The following is a 27,613-nucleotide window of genomic DNA, read 5'->3' as shown; positions in this document are numbered from 1 at the left end:
GCAGACTCTTTGAGCTGTATTGAATAATTTCTCCCCAATTTGAGTCTTTAACGAATTTGGTTATGGAATACAAGGAACGTATGATTAAGCAATTATTTTCTCTTTGAAGGGTCATCATTAAAGAGTAGTGCTTTCCAGCCAGTGACCTTGAAGCTGCACACACATAGCTCGAAGGGGCCCTTTGCCAGCTGACCTCATTAAATCTCTGATGTGCTCTCCACATTTGATTGTAATGGTGACGATTTTGCATTTCTGTCCCAAGGGTCTTAGGTTCACACCTTCGAGTGTCTCCACATGCTGGGCTTTGACTCTTTCTTTCTTAGGTAGGATTTTGCCTTGTGTCTAGTCCCACGTTTATCACACTTACTTTCCTTCAAGAAAAAGAATACATTCCACAATTGCTTTTCCTCTTCTTCTGAATACTTGAGATCCTGATCCTTTCTTTCATCCCAGACTAAACTCTAAGAAGGAAACAGTTGTGCCTACAAAGTGATGGGTTGTTCTTTTTAGAGGCAGAAACCTCCCACTCCGTTCTCCTGGGTGGTGCACCGTAGCTTATCTATCACTACTCTGGGGGCATATAAAGGAATTCATTCTGTTAAAAGCCTGAGATTTTAGAGAATGGAGAATCATAAAGCTAAGTCCTGTGGGTAGAGCTTGTCTGCAGTATGACCAATGACGGCAGAAGACCTTTGGGAACACACAAGAAGAGGAGCAATGTGGCAAAGAGTTCCACACGTACAGGTTCTCTAATAACTCTTATCTGAGAGGTTTTATCACTTAGAAAGGCAGAGGGGATCTGGTCTTTGGATTTGTGGTAAGCAAAAAGTTTTTATTCTGCATATGCTTATTATCAATTATGATTTTGGCAGGTTATAAACATTATGTTACATTATTATTATATTACAAACATTTGGTTTAATTCATCCAATGAATGTGGTAATATACAGAACACTTGATTAATCATACACTAAGCGCTAAAGAGTAAAGAGTTCAGAGATATTTAAAATTCTGGCGAGGAAAGACACTTATTCCAACAGACAAGCATACAGCTTTCTTACAAAACAAAAAAGAAGTGCCATCATGCTAGACCCCCTTAGCTTATCTGATCAAACTCCTCAAGGTCAAAACTTTAGAAGGGACTGAAGTTTCAAGTGATAGAGAAAAATTACCAGGGCTCCATAAGCTCAAAAAAAGTTGGAATGTTTCAATTTAAAAACTGACACATGGCAAAGAAGTTTACACTGATATAGGATGAAAACGTAAAATAAAAACACAAATATTTTCACCTCCCAAGATCTTCAGTAGCCGAAACTATTTGTATTCTGGCCAAATTGCTGAAGACTGTGACTGATAAACCAACCACAAAGAAATAGTGACATTTAATTGTCCCGTTTTTCCCTTTGAGTCATCCAGCACTGAAGGGCATTCAGTAAATATCAATAAATATCAATTTTGCATAGTAGTTCAGAGGCTTTAGAGTCAGACAGCCCTGGATTTAAAACCTAAATTTACCACTCATTATATGTGGCCTTAGACACACAAAACCTAACCTCCATGTGCCTGTTTCCATAGACACATCCTGCAAAATCAAGATCCTAATACCAATTTCATAGGTTGCTATTAGAATTAAATGAGATACATGTATATACTCACAATGGAATATCATACAATTGTCAAAATAAGTGAATTACAGTCATCCTCAATGACATGAATGAATCTTGGCATTATAATATTAAATGAAAAAGGAAGTCTTAAAAGATAACATGCAGCATGATTACCTTTTAATAAAGTTAAAAACAACTAAAATAAAAAATATTCTTTCCTATCAAAGGAAAGCAAGGGCACAAAGGATATTGGGTTCATGATTATCTTAGGAGAGGAGGGGATGGAATAGGGCTGGGAAACCATATGAGGAGGTGAACATTATCATCAAGGTCCTACCTTTTTTGGGGAGGGGTAGAAAAGTCTCTGTATTTATTATATTATTTTAAAAACAGCTAACTACACAACAGTAGGGTATAAAAGCAGTTAGTTAATGAATAGTGACCCCAAAAACATAAAAATGCCCTAAGAAAAACAGTCTTTGAAAAAAAGAAATAAAATAGCAAAAAGCATGTGATAGTCCCTGGTAGTTTTGAAATGAAAATTCTAGGATTATTTTCAGGCACTAAAATGCACGTGGTAAATAATGAATTAGGTGTAGTGAATATTTCCACAGTGGCTAGAAAGTATTAGCAAATGACTAGGACATCTAGGAATTATCTAATGATCTGAAAGTCTAGAGACTTCTCTCTGTCTCTCCCTGTTTCTGTTTCAGAGACTCTTTTTTTTTTTTTAAAGATTTTATTTATTTATTTGACAGAGAGAGAGATAGCGAGAGCAGGAACACAAGCAGGGGGAGTGGGAGAGGGAGAAGCAGGCTTCCCGCCGAGCAGGGAGCCCGATGTGGGACTCGATCCCAGGACCCTGGGATCATGACCTGAGCCGAAGGCAGACGCTTAACGACTGAGCCACCCAGGCGCCCATGTTTCAGAGACTCTTGTATTTGTTTCTAGGATAGCTGAAAATCATGTTGATGATCCTATACAAAGCTTAAGCATAAAGCTAATGTCTTTTGGAAGCATCAGCAAAACTAATGCAGAACTGCTTGTTCTTCCATTTATAACAATAACAAAAGTGGGAGGGGGGTTGCTTTTAAATATCTATGAGATATGGGGGTAGGCAGGTATATAAATAATTGTAATAACAAACTTCCTGTTATTGTTTCCAATTATTATGTAACATTTTGGGGTTTATAATATTAAGAGATTTCTATCCCTTAAATGCACCATTACAAAAAGTAGAAATAATAATTTATGTATGTAAACTCATAACTGTGTGAGATAAATACTATCACTATCCCATTTTATAGATGAAGAAATTGAGGCACCAAGGGATAATACAAGAAACATGACCAAGGTCACACAGCTATCTGGGGCCATTAACTGGTTCACTAAAGCTGTGATATAGATACTATAAAGAAAAAATATATTTCACATCATCCAGCCTACTAATGACCAGGATGCTTTATAAGGTGCATGTTTTGTTCAAATAACACAGCGTTCAAATATCTGAAGACTCCATCTCCCTGCAATGGGGGTGAGGGCAAGACAAGTAGAGATGAAATAAGAAATCTTCTGGATAGGCAGGAAAACCCATTTGCCTTGGGAAGAGGCTTTCATTTAATTTCCAGTTTGGTCTTGTCAATTCAATGGCAGAAGAGGAGGTTTCCAAAACAATCTGTAGGTGTGTGATGCAGGCAGTTTATTGGGAATTATTGTGGTCTTACCTTTGAGGGCTCCTCCTCCTAGGCTGTGCAGGTGAGCAAGGTGATCCTGCTTGTCTGGCAGATGGAAGGTGAACCACATGGGACTAAATTCTCTGATCGACTGCTGGAAGATTGCAGGGCTGCGAGGGGATGGCGGGGCACGGGGTGGGGTGTGGGGGGGGATGAATAAAACCTGGTCCTGTAAGGCTTTGCAAAGAAACAGTTGCTTGGTCCTAAGAAGTTCTTTCCTTCTTGGTTTTCCCCTTTCTCCTCTTTGAGACCATTCATGCCAGAAGGTTTCTTGCCACCAAGTTCATATCTTATAACCCCAAAGCCTCAGACTGACCTCAGAGCCCAAATAATCACGGCCTTTACAGGAGGATTCAAGTAGTACAGGCGAGCATAGGCAATAAAAGAAAATACTTGGATTCTAAACTGTTTTTGAGTAGATACTGCATAAATCACGGAAACCAATGGGGTAAATGCTTCTCCTTCACGGACGCACAGTGAACACGCACACAGCTGTGTGGCTAAGGCTGGTATTTTTCTACGATGGAATATACCTATAAGGGAGGAACCTCTTTCTTCCCTCCATAAATAGTTGATTCTCTCATATGTAAAAATTATGTTTCCTTTTGTTAGCATTAATGGTCTTCAATTAAATCACATGCTTTTATCATATCAATTTATGGAAGTATTTTTAGCCACATTATTTATGGAACATTTAGGTCTGCCTTTCAAAGTCCTCAGTAATCTGTAGTGTTTGCTGGTCTGCTTTTAATTTATCAAAGCCCTCCCTCCACAGGCATTGCACAAAACACACAAGCAGCAGTGATTTCCCCTATACAATGTGTATTTGATAGGCTTAATGTTCATCTTTATCCACACACAGACGTTGGCATACAAGAAATGTAGAGGGTGTCTATAAATCCAAGGAAACGTTTAAGTGCCCAGTGATACATAGATACATGGGTATCATACTTTATGTACTTGATAAATATTTCATCCCTACCATAAAGAAAGCTTTTTATCAACTTTGATTGTTTTTTTATTACCTTAAAGTATTGCAGTTGTTTCTCAGCGTTCATTGTTCCTTCCTTTTCTTGTCTCAGGCAGGAATTGAAGATGAAAAGCTCTGTATCTCTCAGCCACCCTTTCAGTTCTTTGATCCTGACCTCCAGCTGCCTCACCAGGTTTCCGCTTTCGGGAGAGAGCAGGTCACGTGGACCAGACCCACTGTGTCCTGCCATTGTGTCCTGGATCTTCTGTCCTAGGGTTTTCTAACGCATCCGATGAAAAACAAAAACAAAAACAAACAAACAAAAAACCACCACCAACAAAAAAACAAAAACACAGATTAGCTTCGGTACCAAAAACATTCCACAGTTTGGTCAGTAACAAGAGCCTCCTGGAAGGTGTCCAGCCGCACCTGCCCCCTCACCATGGACATTCAGTTCAGATTAGCTCATTGTTCCATTTAGGATTTTTGAATTCTTGAGCAGCGTGTGTTGTTCTGACTACCACTAGGGGCTTAAGAAGACCTCATTCACTTATAATTTCCTTTAACAGGAAGGAAAAGTTCACCATGGTCACTGATGAAAATTCATTTGAATTCTCATGACAGGAGTTTACAAGAAAATATTCTCTGCGTAACATTTTCAGGAGATAGAAGTCTGAGTTTAATCAATACACTAAAGAGGCCAAGAGTAGATTGTACATGGAGAATTAAATTCCTTTTTTTTTTTTTTTTGGTTTCATAAAGTACAATTTCCCCAACCGTACGACTGAGGGCCGCTCAGAAGGGGCAGCTTCCTTGGTGCTGTTCTTGCATTTTACCTGACTTAGAAATTGTTCAACCCCACGATGCTTCCCACTCTGCATTTCTGGATGGTAGACTTTCTAATATATGTGTCAAAGTCAGTCCCAATCCACTATGCCAGAAGCCTTCTTACATTAACCACTATGGCATGAACGTGCAGCTGAGAGGGATTTTTTTTTTTTTTTTTTTTTTTTGGTGGAAAACACTCTGGAGAATCAGTAGGAGTTAATCTATAATGATGAATTAAACCTACAGAAATAAGCTTTAAAACACAAATAAAATTAAGTCAACAAACATCCATTTGCTGTGTAGTGTTCTGTAAATAGTATCTTTAGGAGATCCTAACAGAAAAATAGCCTTTCTTGGCAACACCCTTGTATTTTCATGGCGCAAATATTGATAATTTGAAGACCCTCCGTGGAATCCAGATTTAGCTATTGTTTTTATGCTGTAACAAAAGTAGCAGCAGGAGGTGAAATCAATGCCCTTGGAGGGTAGGGTCACAAAAAAGAATTTATTGCCACTTTTTTGTTCTGGAACAGTTTGCAATCATAAATTCTTCATAAACAGAATACTTCAGAGAATGGTCCGTCTTCATAAATATACGACAGAGGACATCAATTTCATTTAATTCACAATTTGTGTCAGCACAGCAGATGCCAATGCCTGCCTTGATAGGGTTGTTTAATATGCAATTGAGACAGAAGAATATGCAGCACAGGGGACAAAATTTCACAGATTAAACTGTACGCACCACTGACATTTCATTCTAATGTATTTCCATTCCACACTGTTCACCTTAGATGAAAGTAATATTAAAAACCATATCCCTCTATTTTACTATTGTTAGAAGTTAAAATCCTTGTCTTTAAATTTTTTTCATGCCAATTAAAATGTAATCATGCCAATTAAAGCAGGATGCCTGGTGGTGGTAGTGTGGCAGAGGTTCTGTTAAAATCTTCCCTCTACCCTCCTCTCCCCCTAAATCATTACAGAACTCTGCATATTGTCCTCAAATGGTATTTTTTGTCAAAATGGCAACCCTTTTTCAGGTGTCTGACTCACGACGGATAGCTAAATATTCTGTCTCTTTTTTTTGGATATTATGTTGATTTAAATTTTTTGTTGAGGAAGCAACGTACACGACGTCAAACAATTTTCAAAAATGATGACTGTCAGTTACTTATCAAATTAGAAATAGATATGTTAAAATACAACATAAACTACTGCTCTTTCTATCAAGCACATAAAGTTGCTGATCTCATCTGTTTGGTGAAACAACCCCTTAAAAATGTCTACACTAACCACATTTCTCCTGCAGGAGATCAATGAATTCTGTGGAATTTACTAGGTTCCAACTGAAATCACCATATTATAAAGCGGAGGCCATTAATTACTATTAAAAAGTAATGTACCAGTAGGCCAGAGGAAAAACTTCCAATGTTCTGAGTTACTTTGCACAAGGGTAGAGTGTAGTGAATTTAGATGAGAAAGCAAGGATTTAAACTTGCAGTTTTTTAATCACCTAGATTAAGTATGGCAAAACTGAACACTGGCACTCCTCCAAGTCATCGAGGTACACGGAGAGCTTTTTATTCAAAATATTTTTGGAGTATTATTTCTTTAAAATAAAAAAAAAAAGGCAGGAAATGGAAGGCATGCAAAATTACGCTCCATAACTGATACCACCCATACTTTGCTGTTATAATTAATCATTTAAGTAATTGACAAATTTAGCTTACCCTTGATTTGAAGTGAAGGCAATTTAGGAGAGAAGCTGATGAAAAACTACAGTTTAACCTCTCTCTCTCAGCTGTCTTCCAACAAAAGGACAGCCCTGTCTCCTGCACAGTGCCATCCTGGTCTCTGGTTAACAGAATCTCTATATTGCCTTTTTGCCAGATTCTTGCATCTCAGTCTTTGGCTGAGACCCAGCCCATCATTGCGTGAAATGAATTACATGAAACTTTTTTTTTGGGGGGGGGGCTTTTGTTAAAAGTGAGCTGGAAATTGAGGCACAAAACAGAGGCCGATTTCATTCTGCAATTCAGATTTGGGTCAGATTTGCATTTTTGTTTTGGTGGCTTTAGTGTGACTTGAAAGCTGTAGTGACAACTCCACTTTTCATCTGAAGGGTACAGTAAATAGTTAAACAGTGGATGTCTCTAACATGTACCTTCAGAATAAATTCTATTAACATTCATTCAAGCATGACAGTCAGTGTATATCAGATAGACTGTATTATAGTTGACTTGGTGCATACCCATAATACATGGCCTATTTTACTTACTTTTTTATGTATTAAAGAACCAAAATTATTAAAATCTGAGAGGAGACAAGCTCAGAGTAAAAAAAAAAAAATCAACAGAAGAGGAAAAGCAGTGTTTTTCCCTCATAATAGCATAAATAGCTTGTTTGAAATGTAGGTAGTGAATTGAAAGAGAGAGATATTTGTGCTTCAAATTAGAAATCAGACAGATAGAGTACTTCACTACACAAAAAATGTACACATAACCTACAAACAGTAATAAAAATGCAAATACCCCAAGCAGTTCCCATTTTTCATTAATTGAATCCACTTTTTCAAGGAGATCGTTTGGTAGTAAAACGCCACCTTTCTTCAGAGCTTCAACCTTACTAAGCAGCTCCGTCTTTTTCAGGTCCCTGATGGACATTTCCACACTGTATCGCTAAAACGAGAAGAGAGAAGAGAGGTATCATTAGGGAGACAGGTGTTCTTAGAAAATCTTTGAGCACAGAGTTAGTGATGCTCATGGGTGTTAAAAGTTTTTGTTTCTAATAAAATGTCTGGGGAGGCTAAGCCTAAGGACCTTCAGAAGTTGAGGAATATTGCTGAAATCAGTCCAAATATATATTACTCACACATACATAAACATCCAAGGTATTCCATTTAGTTGACTAAGATTTATGTCATTTTATTTTATTTTTTTTAAAGATCTGAAGATTTATTTATTTTATTTTTAGAGAGACAGAGAGAGAGAGAGAGAGCAGGAGGGAGAAAAAGCAAGCAGGGGGAAGGGCAGAGGGAGAGAATCTTTCAAGCAGACTCCCAGGTGAGCGAGGAGCCCAACTCGGGGCTTGATCCCATGACCCACGAGATCACAATGCAAGCTGAAAGAGTCAGATGCTTAACTGACTGAGCCACCCAGGCACCCTGATTTATGTCATTTTAAAGTAAAGTTTACACACACATTTGATCTTTAATTTAAAATATTCCAAATAGGAAAATACCTGGTCCAGGGAGATTTAATATTATAGTTGATTTCGGTCAATACTTGGCTCCAGAGTGCTGCCCATCTCTCATCTCTGCCCCACAAAGGACTTGTGGTACAGGGTCGTACAAATAAAATGATCCCTAAAGATTGTGTGACCTTCCTCCTTATCCTGTAAGTCTCCTGAATTCTCGGTTAACACTCCCCCCACCCCCATTTTTCTTTTACTTAAAAACTGCATGGGCTTGGGTGCCTGGGTGGCTCAGTCGGTTAAGCGTCTGCCTTCGGCTCAAGTCATGATCCCAGGATCCTGGGATCGAGCCCCGCATCGGGCTCCCTGCTCCATGGGAAGCCTGCTTCACCCCCTCCCACTCCCCCTGCCTGTGTTCCCTCTCTCACTGTGTCTCTCCCTGTCAAATAAATAAATGAAATCTTTAAAAAAGAACAAAAAACAAAAAACTGCATGGGCTTGAGAAGAGGTACATATAGAGAAAAAAGAGCAAACCAGTGCTTTGGAAATGTTTACAAATCTGTGCTTCTTTATTGATTACCATAAAATGTCCCCAAACATCACAACTGACTACAGACACTTCTCCCCCCAATATACATTGTATTCTAACGAACTGCCGAGTGAGTCTCTGCTAAAAGATGTTTTGCTAAAGATAATCTAAGTGCCATTTAATATGGCAGTTACTATAGTGATTCTCTTCAAATAACTCTATTTGGATAACTTCATAGTTAGAAAGCCTTATATTATGAACAGCTATAAATGACTCTGGCTATATTTTTAAAATGTACTACACATAAAAACACCTCTGAGTAGAAAACTAGACTCTGGTTAAAATATTACACATATTTTACAACTTTAGCGCTTTTCCAAAATATAATGGCAACCCCCCAATTTTTTCTTTGAGGCGCGTAATTTGGGCCACTGAGGCCCTTGGTAGTGTTGCTCCTTTGCTCTAACTGAGCTAAGACAGCACCTTATCAGATCTAATCAGAAAAGCTTTTGTCTGGGCAAAGCAGCAAATCAGCCAAGTTCAAAACATGCCCAAGCATGTTATTCACCCTGAAAACATGGTATTATCTAAGATTCCAAACTAAAATACAATTGGAAGCAGCTTAAAGGAAAAGAAGGTTTGAGATCTTTATTTTGGGTAATAGATCCTCAGCATTTACGTGCATATGTTTGCATACTTTTAGTTTCAGATTTTAATCTTTCATTTACACTAAACATGCACATCATTTGTATTATGTAAACTTCTCCAAATGTTAGTCATTTGTGGATCAAAGAACAAAATGTTTTAAATGAGGTGATTTAAAGCATTTCATAGTATTAATGAATGTTGATCAGGGTGTCGAAGCATCCAAAATTACATGAATATGCATCATGAAAAAAATCAAGGGTTGTTTTAGAGCTCCTCCAGAATTTGACCTGTGATACGTGGGAGATTCTGATTGCATTTTCCAACGCCAGGCAATTACCAGGACCCTGTCACTCCAATACTTAAAAAAACACTGGCCACTCGAGTTTTCTGGACAAAACACTCAACAAGTATTCTAGAAACCTCGATAGTGTTTTATTTATCAGAGTGATGATTGAGGAGAGGCCAATCTGCTTTATGTAATCAGATTCCCATCTAAAGATGATGCTGCTGACAAAGATTTACATAATTAATTTGGTAAGACTTCTTTGACATAATATTGGGGAAACCAGCATTTCAGGCAGGCAGAAGAATCTTATTCAAATCTTTTGCTCATGCCACGTGCACTGACAGAAGGAGTCCTCCGGCTGTGCCACCTGGGAGCAGCCTCCACCAGTTATCACTGTCACTTATGACAAGCTCATCCCCTCTCTTTACCCCAACTTTTAATGGCTCCCACACAGCAGATCAGTCAAGACAGAGAACAGTTTAGATTTGTCCCATAAAAATGATAGTCTTGTAATAATAAAAAAATATAAAAAGCAATTAATTTAATTTTAGACATAATAAAATAATTTTCCCTATGAAATGTGGCACAAGTAGTCACTGCAACGGCTATTATAAAAGGTTATTACGCTAAAAAAACCTTGTCTTTAGGTATGCTCCCTGTCATGTCACCGTGTAACCTACTGTATGAATAGCTTGATTAAAGATGTGATTGATGGACAGTGCCTTCTAACTATAAAAGCTAAGAGAATCCAGCTAATTGTTAGGTGTGCTGGTATGTGCACGAGAGGTACTTGAATGTCATGTAATTTAAGGCAAAAATATTTATTTTAATTTTTGAGGCACTCTGAAGGTTGAATCTGATGCGATGAGGACCTCAAGTCGTATATGTATGTAGCGATGCCAGAGGGTTGTTTATGTTGAGGCTCAAGGTGTTTTGCTCTTCTCTCTTCAACATCTTTCCAGAAGCCTTAGATGGGGAGAATCAACCACCAGCTCTATCAGTTCTCAGTCATCCTATCAAGTAGGGCTACTTTGTCCTGTGGTGAGAAGATAATTTAATCTTCATATTCATTTCACCCACAGCAGTAAGTGAGCAGAGGCTGCCCCATTGTGTCCTATAGTCTGGGGATATTATGATAGAGACTACTCTTCAATAGCCCAAAATGAGATTAACAAAGTTAAAGTCAGATGGCTTTTCTTGAGTGCTAAGGTAAATAAGCATCCAGTATTTAATTTCCCCACAGCACCTGCTGTGGGCCTCTCTGTCTAGTCAAAAATAAAATATACTCTATTGAAAGGGCATATTTACATTATTAAGTGTATTTGCTTGGCCAATTCAATTTTGACTAATGAAGCCTCCTAATAGATACGTGAATGATCTAAATTAAAGACACAGGCCACTCCTATCCTAAATGCCACTCCTGTGTGTACAGAAGGTATGTAAGAACACTTTAAAAACAGAGTTAAAAATAACCACAAACACTAGCTTGCTATTTTAACCAAAAATTAAAGAAGTTTTTAGAAATTCTTATTCAGTGCTTACTTTTTAAAAACACAAGTGCTGAAATTGAATTATAAAACAAAGCCAGTAAAAACAGGGATTTCTGAAGTAAATATAACTAGAAATGTATAAAGACTTGATTGAGATAACTTTTTTGACAGTTATGCTAAAGGCTCTTTTCCCTCCTAAAATCTTTTTTTTTTTTGTTAAAAATCACACCAAAAATTCTGCCCAAATGGAGACTGGAACAATGCCTTGAAACAGTGTTAATTGTCACCATGGAAACCAGAAGAATAAGCCATTTTGAAACTGGTATAGAAGGCACACATTGAGCAACTCAAGCATTTTTCTGCCTCCCTCAATGTTAAAGAACAAGATGCCTTGTCACTGTGAGGTCAGAGAAAGAAAGCATCATGAAAGGGTTGTAGATGCTCACTGTCTAGTAAATAAAAAAAAATAGAAAATAAACTACGTACAGCTAATGCTATAAGACTCTACCCAGTGAATCTTTTTGAAAAAGAAAGATCATCAAAAGATGGCCAGGATGGGGGGATGGATTCCACCTAAGCAAAACTTCAGGGCTATATTATGTGAACCTTGCCCCCAAAGCTCCCTGGGAATTCTGCTGTTGTAATAAAACTTCAGAAGAGGAAAGAAAAAAGGCAGCATGATGGAATTCAAAATAATGCTCTAAAAAGCACACAGAGAGATTAAGACATCCATTGTAAGACTTTTGTATGGTGCTTCTGTTGGTTATGCTGAAAAGAGACCAGACATTGCTGAGCAGAGAGTGAAGTTTGGGCTACGAGAAACACAAGATTTAAACCAAAGAATTTTCTTGATTATTAGAATAGGGCTGTCCAATTCTGTGTCTTCAGGGTTGGAGTATTTACATCTTATGCCATATTTTAACTGGGCTTTACGTGACTTTCTATTAGGAAGAGTTAAAGCAAGGAAAAGATCTAGTTATTAGAATAACAAGTGTGAGTATCTTTCCCAGTGCAAAGTAATACCGCAAACACCTGGCTAGCCGGCGTAATCCCCCTTTCTCGAAAACTCACAACAGAAAGATAAGAGAAAATACGGCGAGGGAAAAAAAATGTATTTTAGCCTATTTGCAAGAAAGCATTACGCTAGGAATACACCCAAACACCAAACTACTGGAAAGCTATACGTGAAAATACGCATTTTTGCACAAAACTGCAGAGCTGTGTCTGTCTGTGACTCCCGTATTGTGCTCCCTGGCTAGTGTTTGCCCTCCTCAGGCGAGGCTTCATGGTGGCCCCTCAGCAAGTCCATGCCTAATGCCATTCAGTGGTGAACAAAGAGTCTTTTTATATGAAAGTCCAGGGTCCACGGCCCAGCTGTACATGCCCCCGAGTGCAGGAATCTGCTAGAGGCCAGCGCCATCCCTACAGAAGCTCTTACGCCGCCCCCCGTTCCAGGACACCAGTGTCCAGCCTCTCACAACACGCGGGATGCTTCACATGGAGCCAGTATCACCAACACTTCAGGAAGATGAGCAAGATGGAAGAAGGCTCACGCCCAAGACAAATAATAGTCGTTATTTCTTACAAACTCTTTGTATTTTGCCATTAGCAATTTATGGCGAATAATTGCACAGAGAAATTATAAAGACTCCTACAATTGTCCTTGTAAATTAATAATAGGCTTTCTTGATTGGGATAAATCTGCTGCTGAGCCTTTGGAAAAATTAAAAAGTGCAATGTCATTTAAAATTGCCAGAACTCGCACAGCAAATTACATCTGAGGTTAAGAATTGAGTTTTACCCCCTCTTCTAGCTTATTCCATTTGCATGATCTGGAAATCACATTACATTGGCCATGTATTGTTAATTGGACATAGATTGCATTATCTTTAATATAAATCAAACTACAAATATTAAAATGAATTGCAAATTCCCTAATAGAAGACCATAAAACAATCTTTTTTAAAGTATCTCCCATTAATAATTTAATTCCAATTATATCACTCAGAAAACTTAAGTAGGAAACCTGGCAACTTATTTCTCCAATCATTTCTTTTACATAACAAATACCTAAGCCTTTGAAAATAAATACCCAGGGCAGAATTCACTGTTATAGAAGAAAAATAAAAACACCAAGAACTGAAAACTTTTCGTTCTGATTTCATGTAAAATACTGCATAGGAATACCAAGCCTGCCTGTCTCATCCCTTCCCTACCCACGTCAAGGGTGAGAAAGAAGTCTCCACAGAAAAGATTTAACTAAGTTCCAGAACTATTGTAATCTTACTCTCTAAAATTATAAAATTGATTATTATGCTTCTATTTATTTTTTAAAAGGTTCTCTAGCCCCTTAGATTTCCCTATAAATCTGCTATCTTTCTGAAGCCTTTGCATGGCCTTTAATGAGTTTATATTAAATATTTAATACTGTTTAGGGCATATCCACTACTACCCAAAACAGTTATATTCCCAGCAGTCCCACTGTTTCAGGCAGAGGACTTGATTGATCCTCCTAGCCTGAATTGAGTAGAATGAAAAGAAGCAGTTGGAAAATAGCAGCAATCATTTAATGCAGATGACCTCTGACAGCCTCGCAGCTCTTCTATCTGAACAGAAATTTGCATGGGGTCTCTGTGCAGAGGAACAATGTAACCTAAATGGTAGACAATCTTTATTCTAATGAAGTGGGTGTCAAGGTCAATGTAAAACTGCAATGATAAATGGTGCACCACTAGGCAAGAGAAGTTGCATGGGCATTGTAGTGCTTTCACATTAATTGAAGACTGAAATGCACTGCGTGAAAAGCACAAGCCTCTCTTTTCACCATAATGTGTTAATGCGCCAATGCCGAAATGATTTCTTCAAGATGTTTGCCTGTTGACACGTATCTTATTGCAAAAATAACGCAAATGTGGAATTATGGCAAAAAATGGACATTTTTAGAATTTAGCTTTTTCCTGAAACAGAATTACAAAAACCTAAATAAAATGTCCCCAAACAACATCCTGACACCTAATGTAATTCCTTTGATCCCCTTTTCTTTTCTTTTTCTATTTAGACCTGTCTTTAATTAGTTTCAACCAGGCAACCTTTATGGACCCCTTCGCTGGGTACTTTTATACTGAGCTAACTGTAAAAGAGGACCGAGGAGAGGAGAATCATTCAAATATTATTTTTTCTTCTCACTTCTAAGTTTTCTGCTTAGTCTGCAGTTAAGATCTTCAGGTATTGTTTGTCCTGAATGAGAATGTATGAAAAGCCTATGGTTTGTAAAAGAAAATAACTATTTTCTAGTGTGAGAAACTAGAAAACTATAATCTGGCCGTTTGACATTGCCAAAATGACTATACAGCAATAATTACCCCATTTCTTCAGTTGATCTAGCAATTTTGTGGCAGCCAATTTTTTCTGTTATATAAAAATAAGGACTGTAAGCTGCTTTAAAAAAATCCTGATCTACTTAAGCCTGTCGAGGGGACATTGTTTGCTAATACACTCATTAGCAACCAAGCATTTTAACTTCATCAATTAAACAGGAAATGGAGTTGCACCATTAGTTTCACAATTTGCTAAAATACCGATAAGAGCATATTACGAACCATTTGAGAAACATTTCCAGGCTCAACCCATAATATGTCATAAACTCGATGCATTTTTATGGTTGACATTTTTTTTTTTTTTCTGATTCCGGTAGATGTAGCCACCTTTCTAACACTAAGCTTCCTGCTACAAATAGATTTTAACAATGGAATTACAGTTATACTCATCAGGAACGGTCTGTGGGTCTTTCAGTCTGTAGTCTTGGTGACTAGGAGGCTATTAGTATGATATACTAGAAAATAAATGATATTGCTGGTTTGCAATTCTGATGGAAAACAAAGTGTTTCAAATAGAATTTAAAATTCCTTAAATGGTAATTCAGAGGGAAAAAAATCTCAATATGAAGGAGGATAGTGAAAAAGAAAAAAAAAGTTACTGATGAAACTGTTTAAAAAACTGTACAGCTTCATCTGTGTGTGATTTGTCAGGTCTGAAGCTTTGACGTGCCCAAGGGGCAGACCCCAGCGGGGAGTAGGCTGCCGAGCTAAATAGCTGTGAAAGAAGTCTTAATGTAGGATGGAATTCAAACTAACCTTGACATGACCTCGGGAAAAATATGCAAAAAGTAAAATGAATGCACTCTGCAAGATACATCCTAATTTTGTGGTGGAGCTGGTTAGTTTTACAAACATAACTGAGACCTTAAAAGAAAAATAGAAAGCTAGTAAAAGGGGCAAACTTTGGAATTCAGGCAAAAAACGTAAGCAAGCATGATGTGTTACTGTGAAGGCATGTGAACCATTTGGAAAGAATCCAAATAAAAACCCACACCGAACAATATTGTTGTCAGCCTGTCTATTCAGGAAAATTGTTTTTTTTTTTTTTTTAGGTTGAATATAAATGACACAAAGCCAAGATTACATCACTGCATTACAAAGTCTGTTGTGGTTTTTAGCTGAACAAGCCCCATGGATCTATTGGTTTAGGACAGTAATTCAGTAAGGAGGTTTTAATGTGTTATTTTTCCTCCAGTGACAATAAAAAATAGAGGAATTTAAGGAAAAAATATCGTGAGTGCTCTCTAGTCTATCTCTTGCTTTTGATCTGTATTTGATAAGCCAGGCTCACATTTTAGTTGATGCATTGAGTCTTGATTTGACTTTATTATAAATTTTGCCTGTTTTGAAGTGATCGGCTTAGGAGGAAGGCATTTGTTCTAGGTCCCTGGCCAAGAACTGGCTAACTCACTGGATATATGGAAATTTTAATTGACTGTCAACTTGTGTAGAAATTCAATCCTATTACCTTCCCAATGCAATTTTGTAGCAATACCAGTTATTTACTACACTATTAACCAGATTTTAAACATAATTAAATTGCTAAGAACATACACCCAAAATCTAATGACTTAAATCTCTACAGCAAGGATGTGAATTCCTAGATCAGGTATATTAGATTTTCATAAGCATAAAGTGAGCAGAAGGATGCAATCATTTAGAAGCACAGAAGTACAAGGAGTTTTCCTGAGAACCTGTTGAACAACATATGTAAAGATCACGGTTTCATGGATATGTTATACCACAGGGCTCTTTTTTGGTCTAGTCTTACTCGATATTTTTATTAATGATACATAAAAGTAAAATATGTATATGGCATGTTGATTGGATTGCCAGGTTATACTAATCCCAATGATCAATAAAGAATAATAAGTATTTTAGTTCAGAGATCAGGAATTCAAATACATACAAGGTGGCAGTATACTCACAAACTGGCTCTCTGGGGGAAAAAGAAAAAAAAAGAAAGCCCTGATTTATAGTGTTCGCCGATTTCCCTGGTGTAAATACTCCAACCATGGCAGATTCCAAACTACCAAAGGTTGCTACTGTGGGCAGAATTCCTGAGTACTGAACAATCCGTTCTTCTGAGCCAGTACTAGCCAGCTCCGGTACCCTACGGCCTGGCCGCTAATGGAAAGAAGGTGAGTCGTGCACAGATAAGTCATCCTTTTTCACTCTAACTGTTGCTAGTGTCTTGGAAAAAGAGAACTGTTTTCTCTACTAAAAGAAAAACGATGCAAAAATGTGAGGATTACTAACATTCAATCCCAGTGAAGGGGGAAAAGGGAGAAGTAGTGTGGATTGTGGAGGGTAGGAGAACACAAGTTCCATCTACAAGGGGCAACCACTACTCAGCTCTGCCCACTGTTCCTATGTTGAGAATACGGCTTCAAGACAGCTTCTATATGAACAGGGATACATGTTTAAGAGAAGCCAGAAATACATATTTTCATGTGAAATCTCCTAATTTTTATATGTTGAATTAAAACTTTTTTAACACTGTACAGGCCAAACTATGTCTCTGAGTTGGATCTGATTCATAGGCAACTGCTTCACAATGTCTATTTATGATGATACTATTCTCCAAAGGGAACACAACATGCTAGCAGAGTAGATTAATCTAAATAGGAGATATGATATATGTCAAGCCTGAGATAATAATTTCCCACCAATTAAAAAAATAAAAATACAAAAACTGCATAAACAACAGAAGTAAGTCGGCTTCAACTGTCTTTAGGTTCAATGAGTCAACAGACAGTGGAAGGTAAATATAAAAAATGAAATACGATTTGGGGCTGGATTGAGACAAACACAGGGTTATAAATAAGAAAAGCAACAGATCAGTTTGACTGTGACTTACTAAGCCCAAACCTGCAGTCCTGGTTCTGGTTGGGTTCCATTTTCCAAGCGGGGCTTAGACAATGTCTAAAATGTCCAAAGGAGAGCACTCAAGGAAGGCAGAATATTCAACACTTCCCCAAGGAGCAAGCTGTTGAAGAGCTGAAGATATTCAGCCAAGGGTAAGTAAGAGTTGAAGATGAGAGAAGAGAGGGAAGGACATGTTAGCAGACTTGGAAGATTGGAGGGCTTTCAATAGAAAATATTAATTTCTTTCATCTGGTCTCAGAGATCAGGCAATGGGATCAAAGGCTGAAGAACGAGTAGGAGCAGAGCTTGGGCGACAGGGAGCTCCCACTTACCACAGGTATTCAGGTAGAGACCAGAAGTGTACGTGGTTGGGAGGTTTTATGAGATAATGAGGCCCTGAATGAGGACTGGCCTAGAAAATAAAGTTTAAAGTTCCTCTCTGTTTTAGAAAGTTGAGCTTCTTTGGGCTCACATCGCCAAATCAGCCATAACAATCATATTATTCTGTGTATAGGAGGAATGCCAAGGCCAAAACACACCACGTCAAGGAGAAGCCACCACTTACTGGAACAAGACTCACATAGAAGATTCTCATGTAGAGAAACCTAGGAGAACCACAAGGGAGCAGAGATACAACCACATAAAATGTAAGCTATACAATCAGAGTTCAAGATAGGACACTGAAAATGAGAAGAAGAGGCAACATTAAATAAAAATCCTCAAATCATCTTCAATCTGGACTACTTTAGGAAAGTATTTCATTGAATTTGAGATATTAAATGAAATCTTTTGGGTCCTTTATTTTGGTAAATATTTTATGGGAAACCTCTATAGAATTTATGCAGTTAAGTCCATATTTCAACAAGGTCTTTCCGGCAGATTTGTCTTATAGACATAAACTTCACAAATGGCACTCTCAAAAAATTTCTTCTATCAATACAGAACTTTCTCTAACAGACTGAAGAAATGTGTTATAACCTTGCTGCCAGCAGTGTGGGCATAATGGCAATTTCTCCATGCTATGAAACTTCATGGTTGTGCTACATTATGTTGAAAATCTGCACATCTCAATGGGTTTTCTGTGCATTCCAATGCACTTCAGTGACGATGTGGATCGTTGCCATAATACATCATGACTGTTCTAATTACGGTTTCATTATGATGCACCATATCAGGGCTGTCGTAATGCCATGTCAGCACATAGTAAGAATAGTTATGCAATTATGTAATATCTGTTAGAGTACGTAGTGTAGGATGGGAAAAAAGACACGAGGAGCAGCAATTAATGTAATGGAAACTCAGTTTTCTCCTTTAAAAAAGTTTCCAATTTAAAAGTATTATTTCTTCTGCTTTCCATCCTCTGATCTAAACAGATGCCTTGAAACACATCTATTTTTGTTTCATTGGGTACTACTTTATAATCTAATGGATTTTTTTTTAAATAAAGCAAAATAAGACGAGAAAAGGGAAATTCCTGACTTTAGCTGTTCTCCACATGTCACAGAAGAGTGAGATTTACCTACTACATACTACAAGAAATCCAGTAAAAATTTGAGGGTAGTAAATTAAAGTCCACTGAAGGTTTACTATTATGCAAACTTCAAACACAGTGTCACATTCTTCTATCTTCCTTGATCTCTTGTGTAGACATAGAACTTCTTATTTTACCCCTTAAAACTTGACCAGCTATATCTTAAATAAACTATGATCATGAAGTGAGACAAAGCATTGATATCCATATTTACTTCCCTAAATTATGACCATAAATATACATTTGCCTTTAGCCTAGCTGCCAAAATATGCCCAAATATGTATAAAAACAGAAATCTTTTTATCTATCTTATATTTGAAGAATAAACCCAAGGATGAGGGCTATTCCTTTTTTGGCCAATCATGGAGTACCTTGAATATTTGAGGTCTTCGGTAAACACTGAATCAATGAACACTTTTTCAAACTAAGCCTGAGCGATACATGAATTGCTGTTTGTTGTTTTAATATACAACCATGGGAGAATTTATATACCAAAGCTTACCCCATACCTCTATAGCAGAATTATAGGCTTGTTCAGTGCAAGTATTTATAATAGAAATGCTGATGAAGCCCAAACCATGGACGCATACAGTTGTGCAGCAACAGCCATTTCAAATATAGATATATTTTTAGCATTAGGAGGCACCAAGTTTGTTTAAATCTGGACTTTTTTTTTTTTTTTTTTTTTTTTTTTACAATTGCAAGTAATGTTAATAGCACACTGTAAATGTTAAGGCTAAGTGTGCAATGTCAAAATAGATTGAATCTCTCTGAAAATTGGAAATTCAGGCTTTTCAAACGTAATCCAGATGTTTGGCTTTTATTCAGATTTCAAGAAAGAGGGAACTAATATGATATAAAATTCATACATGCATATTTCATTAGTGCCTTTTGTATCGCTGAATTAAACATTCTGAAACGTGCTTTTCCCAAATCACAGAGTTTTAAACCAAAGCAGTTGCCAAGATGTTGCGCACCTCAAAAATAATGCCAAATTAATTTCATAAGGAAGAGACGATATATTTCTCATGTTAATGCTGTTGATAATGTTTCTTCAAAGAGAATATCTTGCTTTCTCTTTGAGGAGGACAAGAAAAAATGAGAGGTAGAACACTGTAGCCATTGTAGTTTATCAAAAAGATATTGCTGCAGCACACTGTGACTTCAGAAATCTATGAGAATCAGTGGCCTAAATGAAGGCTGAGAACACTACCCCCTCCCGCATAATGTCATTATCAAAAGCTATCTTTTCAAGTTTAGTGCACATGGGCATTCTTCAGGGACTATGGACACCAGCACTGAGAAACTCACCATGATTATCCAGAACTCACCATGTTTTAGGTCTTAAGACAGAGCCAATCAAAGCATTTCCAGAGTTGTCCAAAACACAATGGAAATGCCATCATACCATTATATATTCACATCAAGATTTTTTTCCTTTGTAGTGTATTTTTGACTTTTTAAAGGGTTTTTACATCTATAATCTTAATAGAGCCAAAATGCCATGAAGTTTTTCTTGGTGAATGCCCAAATCCCTGAATTGTAAAATATTTGATGCCTTAGGCCACTTTTTGAGGGTACTCTGGTACCTTCACTTCAGATAGGGATGAATGTAGTTTCAGAATTAGATTATAAGTTCCTACATGGAGTGTATATGGTCAGGGATCATGTGCTGTTCAGTCTTTATCCACAGTTAACTCTTAGCATTATGGGTTAGATGCAGAAGTTGGAAAATATTTATTCATTTGAATTTCTCCCAGATAAAAGACCAAGTGAGCCTATATCAGTGGTGGAAATATATGTCCAGTACAGTATTAGTACACAGAAATGAGTGGCATGTGATTGCCTCCATTTATCTTTGAACTTCATGCTCAGTGAAAAAATATTTGATCAGAACCCCCAACACAAAAATATCACTCTCAATTTTTAGACAGAAACTGTGAACAAAGTTAATTGTTTCCCATGGCCAGGAATGGTTAACCTAAGAAAAGCTTCTATAAAATGTATCAAAGAAAAAGAAGACAGAAACCTTTTAAATATTTAAGGACACCTTTTAGGAATTCAGGGTTTTCTCGGAGCAATGATATTTGACCAGGATGCAAGAGGTGGGTCTAATTTCCAGTTCCAACACCAATCTGCTATAGATTTAAAAACCTTTCTGTTCTAGTCTCTTTTTCTTTGGTTTCTTTGGGGATACATGTCCATATTTACTAGAAAGAGATCTTAAGAAAATAAATTTTAGAGATTTCAGGCTTTAAGCTCTGTTGCTCCAGCATCAGAAAGTTTGACTGTCATTTCAACGGATTGTTTTCTTTTTTGTTCTCCTATGGCAAGCCCATGGGGAAAGTTAGTAATATCACTTCTGTCTTACAGATTGGAAATTGATACATAGAAGCTAAGTGACTTGCCCAAGGTCAGTAAGATATCACTAAAACCCAGAAACAGAACTTTCAGGAGGAATTTCAGTTTAGTTTGCTAGGTCATGCTGTCATTTTTGAAAATGCATCTTTAGATATCAGTCCAGAATTCTGAGAAAACTGGTAGGCCCCGGGAGTATAATGTAAATAAATAAGGTCAAGAATGTCATTCAAACTGACTTTGGAGTGGTCAAAACAGACTTGAGAACCCCATCCTTGGAGCATCTATGGCCAGATTCATTTTGGTGTTAAGTTCATCCTCCAAACTTCCACAATTTTTTTTTAGTAGCATGAAGTTGAGGCTAAAAGGGCAGACAGGCTCTCACTGACAGTCATACCTGTTGTTCAGAAGAATGATGGCTCACAGTTTAAAGAAGCTCTAGGATACAGGTGAAAATTTATGAGCATAAACTAAGACTATAAAGAGCAAATGCTGGTTATGATAAGTGCTTTTGAGCATTTTTCCAGCTATGTAAGGGAGTCTGCCGTAAACATTCAAGGACGTTTATTAGAATAGCTCCATCAAAGAGAAACACAGTGTTTGTGTGTGTGTGTGTGTGTGTGTGTGTGTGTGTGTGTTTGCCCAATCATAAGAGTGATAAAAGTCAGAAAGAGGAAGGAGGAAAGATTTAGAGAACAAAATGAAGGAAATACACAGATGGAGGGAGAGAAAGTAATAAGAAAATAGGGGAAGTTACAAAAGTTTCACCAGATAGGGGCAACAATAACTAGTCCACAGAGAATAAATCTAAAAACTACATAAAACTAGAGAATGTTGCAGAAGAGGAAGGAAATCACAGCTAGAGAGAAGGTCTTCAGTGACTGGTTCCCCTGAAATATTTGGATGAAGGAATATGATACCGATGACCTAAAAATTAGCATAAGGGCGCAAAAATTCAGTAAGTGGAGATTGAAACAAAAAAACCCAGAAGTACCAGGATGTGGCCATTTAGTGTAGCTTATAGCCATAACAACAGATAACTGCTCAAGAAGAAATAGGTGCAAAACTTGTGATTTTGAGGATTTTCTCTAAGCACATCAATAGGGAGCCCCTTCACTGGGCACCACTTTCTCTGTGGCTGTTCCTTCTGCCTTTGCTCTATTGGTGGCTTGCTCTATTGAGGGAAGTTATTTCATATTTTCGTGGTCATCCCATCTGTAAAACAGGGACAATGATATCCTCACCACTCACCCACCACAGACGTTTTAAGAAATAAACAGATCTTGTTTGTGTGAAATTTCAGATCTCTACGTAAAATGTGCCATTTTAAAACAAAGTCTTCGATTTTAATACATATGACTTGTAATAAGATAATGTGGTCTGTGGCCCATTTGCAAGTTAAGACCTTGTATTTCCCATTCCTTTTTATTATCTGTCTTAGAAATAATGTATTGGAACTACTGTCCACATTAGAGAATAAAATAGGTCACATTGGGGAGCAGTCATTGAAAAGGTAAACAATATTTATATATAACACATATCACGTATACATATTTATATATAATACATACATATTAAACTATGTATATATAGTCTTCATCTTTTAGAAAATATATCAACAAAGTGTTACTATTTTTCTCTCCCCTTAATAAATGGAGGAGGGAACATGCTGGTATTACCTAGTAATACTACTTCTCAAAACCTACACACACATAACCATTTGATCACTAGGTTCTATAAACATGGTGACAGAAGGACCCATGCCAAGCATTTTAATTTGTGAGCCAATGAGATTCAAGGAGTTTGGCAAAAATAAATAAATAAATGAAAATAAAATATATGCCTGGAATCAGATTGCCCATTGTTAAACTTTGCTTGCATTGCTTACTAGCTGTGCACGTCCCTGTGCCTTAGTTGCTCATCTGGGGATAATACTAATACTTCTTTCACAAGGTTGCTGTGAGGATTGGATGCGCTAATATATGCAAAGATCCTAGAACAACTCCTGTTACATAATAAGCACTAGATACAAGTGTTTGTTCAAACTTGATCCAAATGTTGCCTGCTAAGAAAATATGACCTTTGGCATAACTTTTCTCATCTCTTTTATGCCATTAGTTTGCATATTTATGTATATAATTTCCCTTCACTACATGAAACACTGAATCGAGAATTCAATGTTCAATGGAAAACAATCTTGCCTTTTGTTGACTTTCACTGAACACATGGATGAAAGCCATTAGGAGGTGCTGCTGATTTGCTCCTCTTCCCCAATGTATCTTCCTGATTTGGATAAAGTCCTAGTCATGGGTCAAACTAACTCCTAGAACTGAGGGCATCCCCCTCACACACAATGTTGTATTCTTCTGCAATGTATCTACCTCTGTATCTTCATTCCACTTATTTAAATTCTATGCAGCGAGGTCCAGTTCAAATATCATTTCTTCTTATGAAGACATTCTAAGAAGACTAGCACTTATTATTTTTTTTTTTTTTGGTACCATACATATTTGCTATCTTTGCTATTATTTCATGTTTTTTGGTTTTGCTTTTCCAAATGGGTTATAAATTACTGAAGGAAAAGGATAATCTTCCTTTTATTTTGCTTTTCAGAGCATATAGTAATCCCTAACAGATGCTTATTGCCACATCTTTACAGTCGCTAATAACAGACAGCATCATTTCTTCTCACTTTTCCTGACTTTTAAAGGTAAGATTATTAGACTGTTAATTCCTAATATGTATTAGACATGAACATGAGACATATGAACATATATTGAAAAATATATATGGTAGGAAATGTTTGTGCTTAGGCAAACAGAAAGCAATGCAAATTTCATAAATTATTAGTTGAGCTTGATACTAATTAGTACAGTTTGCAAAGTGGGAAAAAACTTGTAATCAATTTTTCCCCAAGCAAGTATGAATCTGCCTTTAACCAGATAGCTCTCCAGAGAAGTAGCCCCAGTAGGGAATTTGGAATTAGAGAGATTGCCTGTCACTAGGTCTCCCAGGGTAACTCTGAATTCAAACGTGAGCCTGTTCTTTACCAAAATGCCCTAGGGACAATTCTGGTCCTTTCCTCATAGACAGCTAAATGCCTTTAGCAGTATTTGCCATGACATCCAATGTGACATTTCAAATACAAACCAGTGATGTGCATATCGCAACTCAAGCAGAAGGTAAGAACAGGTTGTTTGTACCATATAAAATGACCCGTTTTCAATGGAAATATAAGTGAATATATCTGTTCTATGCTGCAAAGAAATTTGAAGAGGATTTGATCATTCTGCCCAAAGAAAAAGGTAGGAAAATTAAAGTGTGTAGAAAATAAGACGTCAAAGAGAAAGCTAAACTTCTATGACAGACTTAGCAAGACACTGTTCAGAATCCAACTGAATAGTTATCTACTACTGAATAAAAGTAAAATGTAAAGGAAAGGGTCTAAGAAGGCTCATAAAATTTGCATTTACGACTACCACCTGAAGTGAACTAAAAATAATGTGGCATTTAGAAACTATACGCTTTTTATGGTAGCTTGCCACAAAATTATATTTACCCATGAGTTTGTTTCCATAGCCTTTGAAATCGAGTTCCTAAAATTCCGGTTTTTGCCAGATGGTTCCTAGCCAAACCAATTACTAATTGGAATAATCTTTGATTTTTCACCAGTGAGAGAATCTTGAAGTTGGAATGGACCTTTAAGCCACCCAGTCCAACCCCCTGGCTTTATAGATGAAGAAAATGAAATCTGAGAGGATAAGAGTCATTGCCCAAGGAGAATCCAGCCTCCTTCTCCAGCACTTTATCACACAGCTTTCTAATCTTCCTTGCATGGCACCGGTCTTTAGCAAAGCTCAAAAATAAGATAAATGAAAATGCAAAAAGAGAATTTAGAGAATTAAAAAACATGAAGAAACTGGGGAACTGATCTGAAGTCCACCTATGCTCTTCAAGAAATGAACATATGGAGATCTGAGGGGCAGTGGCCTTTGTCTTTCCTGTGGAAACTTCAAGATTAATTAATCCTGCTAGGACACAGCTGAGAATAATACTGAGTCATGGTAATCCTCTTACGTGATAGCCAAACTTCTTTTTTAAAAAAACTACTTTGATGTAGGTGTGAGTATGCATTTAAATATTTTTATTTTGTTTTTACTGTTTTAACTGTTTCTAACCCTGATTTAGAATTCATTTTCTAAAAAGGTCAGTGTGAATTTATGTTTCAGGACCAAACATAAAATAGAGAGTGATTTCAGAGCAGCAGAGCTACTGGAGAAGTGCTAATAAGAGCAGAATCACAGCCAAAGTTGAAAGAAGTGCATTAGATCCATTTTCTGCTTTCCTTTGGGTCCCACAAGCACAATAGAGTATAGGAGGCCACCTGGTGGTGAAATGAACCAATTAACCATTTAAGGCTATATTGAAGAGCAAGGAAACTGGGCAGACTTTGGGTTGTTACAAGAGGAAAACTAGAACCTTGGGCGAAAGAATGATAGTCATCAGGTATTATTGTGATACAACAGCCAGAAAATTGAATTGGAGAATCATTCAAGTCTGTAGAATAATGTGTATTACTGAAGAGTTGTCATAATAGTTATTTATACAAGGGACTGGTGAACTTTCTTTGCAGAGTCAGATAATTTAGGCATGCTGGCCATATGGTAACTGTTGAAACTACTCAGTTCTGTTATTGAAGTATAAAAACAGCCACAAACAATACATAAATGAATGTGCTTGGCTATGTTCCAATAAAACTTTATTTAAAAAAAATGAACGGGCCATGAGCTGGATTCGACCTTCAGGCTATAGTTTGTTAACCCCTGAGTCTGTATTATGTCTGGAGCTATTTACCAAGCACAAGGCTGAACCCCTTATATACATTACTCATGGAATCCTGACAACCTTTCAAAGTGGGCGTTATCCCCATTTCACAGGTTTGAAAACTACAGCTTAAAGAGTTTAAACAATTTGGTGGAAAATGTATTATGTTCCTTCTAACATAGAAATGCTTTATGTAGCCTCATGACCATTTTTTCCTCTGTGACTACAGAATTCTGTTCTGACTCTCCCTCCCATTTATCCTGCAGAGGCTGCTTTTGGTTCTCTCCATGGAGACTTTGCTCCTGTTTCTCCATCTTGCGTTCCTTTGAAATGTTGTTTGTCTCTTACCATCTCTTTCTCCATCACTTCTTTTATGTTTAAAAACTTTATGTCAGTTTTCATAACAACAGATGTAAGCAAGCATGAAAAAAGACAAAAGCAATGTATTAAAAATAGATAGCCATATATACAACAATAAGCCAAGGAAACTGTCATACTGTATATGCTCCAAATGGAATATGAGCCAAAAACATGAAGCTCACTCTTACATAAATAATATATTACGCATCCACTGGGAGAAGCAGCTCTGTCCCTAAATGGGAGGAAGATTTTTTAGCCCATTTTATATCATTTTCTCTTCCTTTTCAAACTTTTTTTTTTTTTTTTTTTAGGTATATGACGTAAGTCATACTATCTCAGACAGGCCATATTCCTCTTCCAAACCATCCATGAACTATTTTATCAACTGTTAATAAGAGAGAGTTGAAAAACCTGATGGAGAAATCCATGGAGCTTGGTAAAGCCCCTCAAATATATGGATTTACCAGCACTATCTCAGTATTAGCATATTTTCTCCTACAACAGAGGATAGAAGTGGTTTCAGTTAGAGTATAGACAAAACTGATATAAAGGACTTTTAAAAGATTTTTTAACTTGAAAAGAAATCTGCAAAAGCCTGAGAAATGTGACTATATAGAAAACAGAAAGAAGAGGTTTAATTACCAAGCATGGATTCTGGCCGATTTGACAATTACACCTAACAACAGAAGGGATTTACACTAGATATAGGAAGACTTTCAGGGAAGGGAGAGTTGTTAAACAGTTTAATGGGAGGCTGTGGAATTCCCCCTGGAAAGATCTTTAATGGAGGACAAATTCTCTCCTATCTGGAATGGATAAAAACAATCCTTGAAAGAGAGGAAATGAAATGAAGGTCCTTATGAGGTCACTTGCAGTCCTGAAACTCTAGGTAAAATTCTCACTTCCCATGGAAATAAATAACTGTATAAAACCTCTAAGAGATTCACTCTGGAAGATTCAGGAGAAAACACTCATTAAGCAGGCAATTTAAATCAGAAAGTATTTATCG

General features: G+C 37.1%; 1 protein-coding gene across 9 annotated transcripts in view; it reads right to left on the bottom strand.

Annotated features, from left to right (window-relative positions):
- Positions 1-27,613, bottom strand: part of AKAP6 (A-kinase anchoring protein 6) — a 574,958-nt gene that overhangs the window by 72,264 nt on the left and 475,081 nt on the right. For all 9 annotated transcript variants that reach the window (XR_004299524.1, XM_032404915.1, XM_032404920.1 and 6 more), the window contains 2 exons: positions 7,673-7,819; positions 4,366-4,590 (listed from right to left, as the gene is read on the bottom strand). Coding sequence is in view for 8 of the 9 variants with exons in the window: in XM_032404915.1 (XP_032260806.1) it covers positions 4,366-4,590; positions 7,673-7,819 (372 nt within the window). In the remaining variant the exon portion in view is untranslated. The remainder of the gene's footprint in view (positions 1-4,365; positions 4,591-7,672; positions 7,820-27,613) is intronic.

This window comes from Phoca vitulina, unplaced genomic scaffold (genome assembly GCF_004348235.1).
Source record: "Phoca vitulina isolate PV1807 unplaced genomic scaffold, GSC_HSeal_1.0 scaffold7, whole genome shotgun sequence".
NCBI classification, from domain to species: Eukaryota; Metazoa; Chordata; class Mammalia; order Carnivora; family Phocidae; genus Phoca; species Phoca vitulina.
This window is presented reverse-complemented; position numbering and strand designations above follow the sequence as displayed.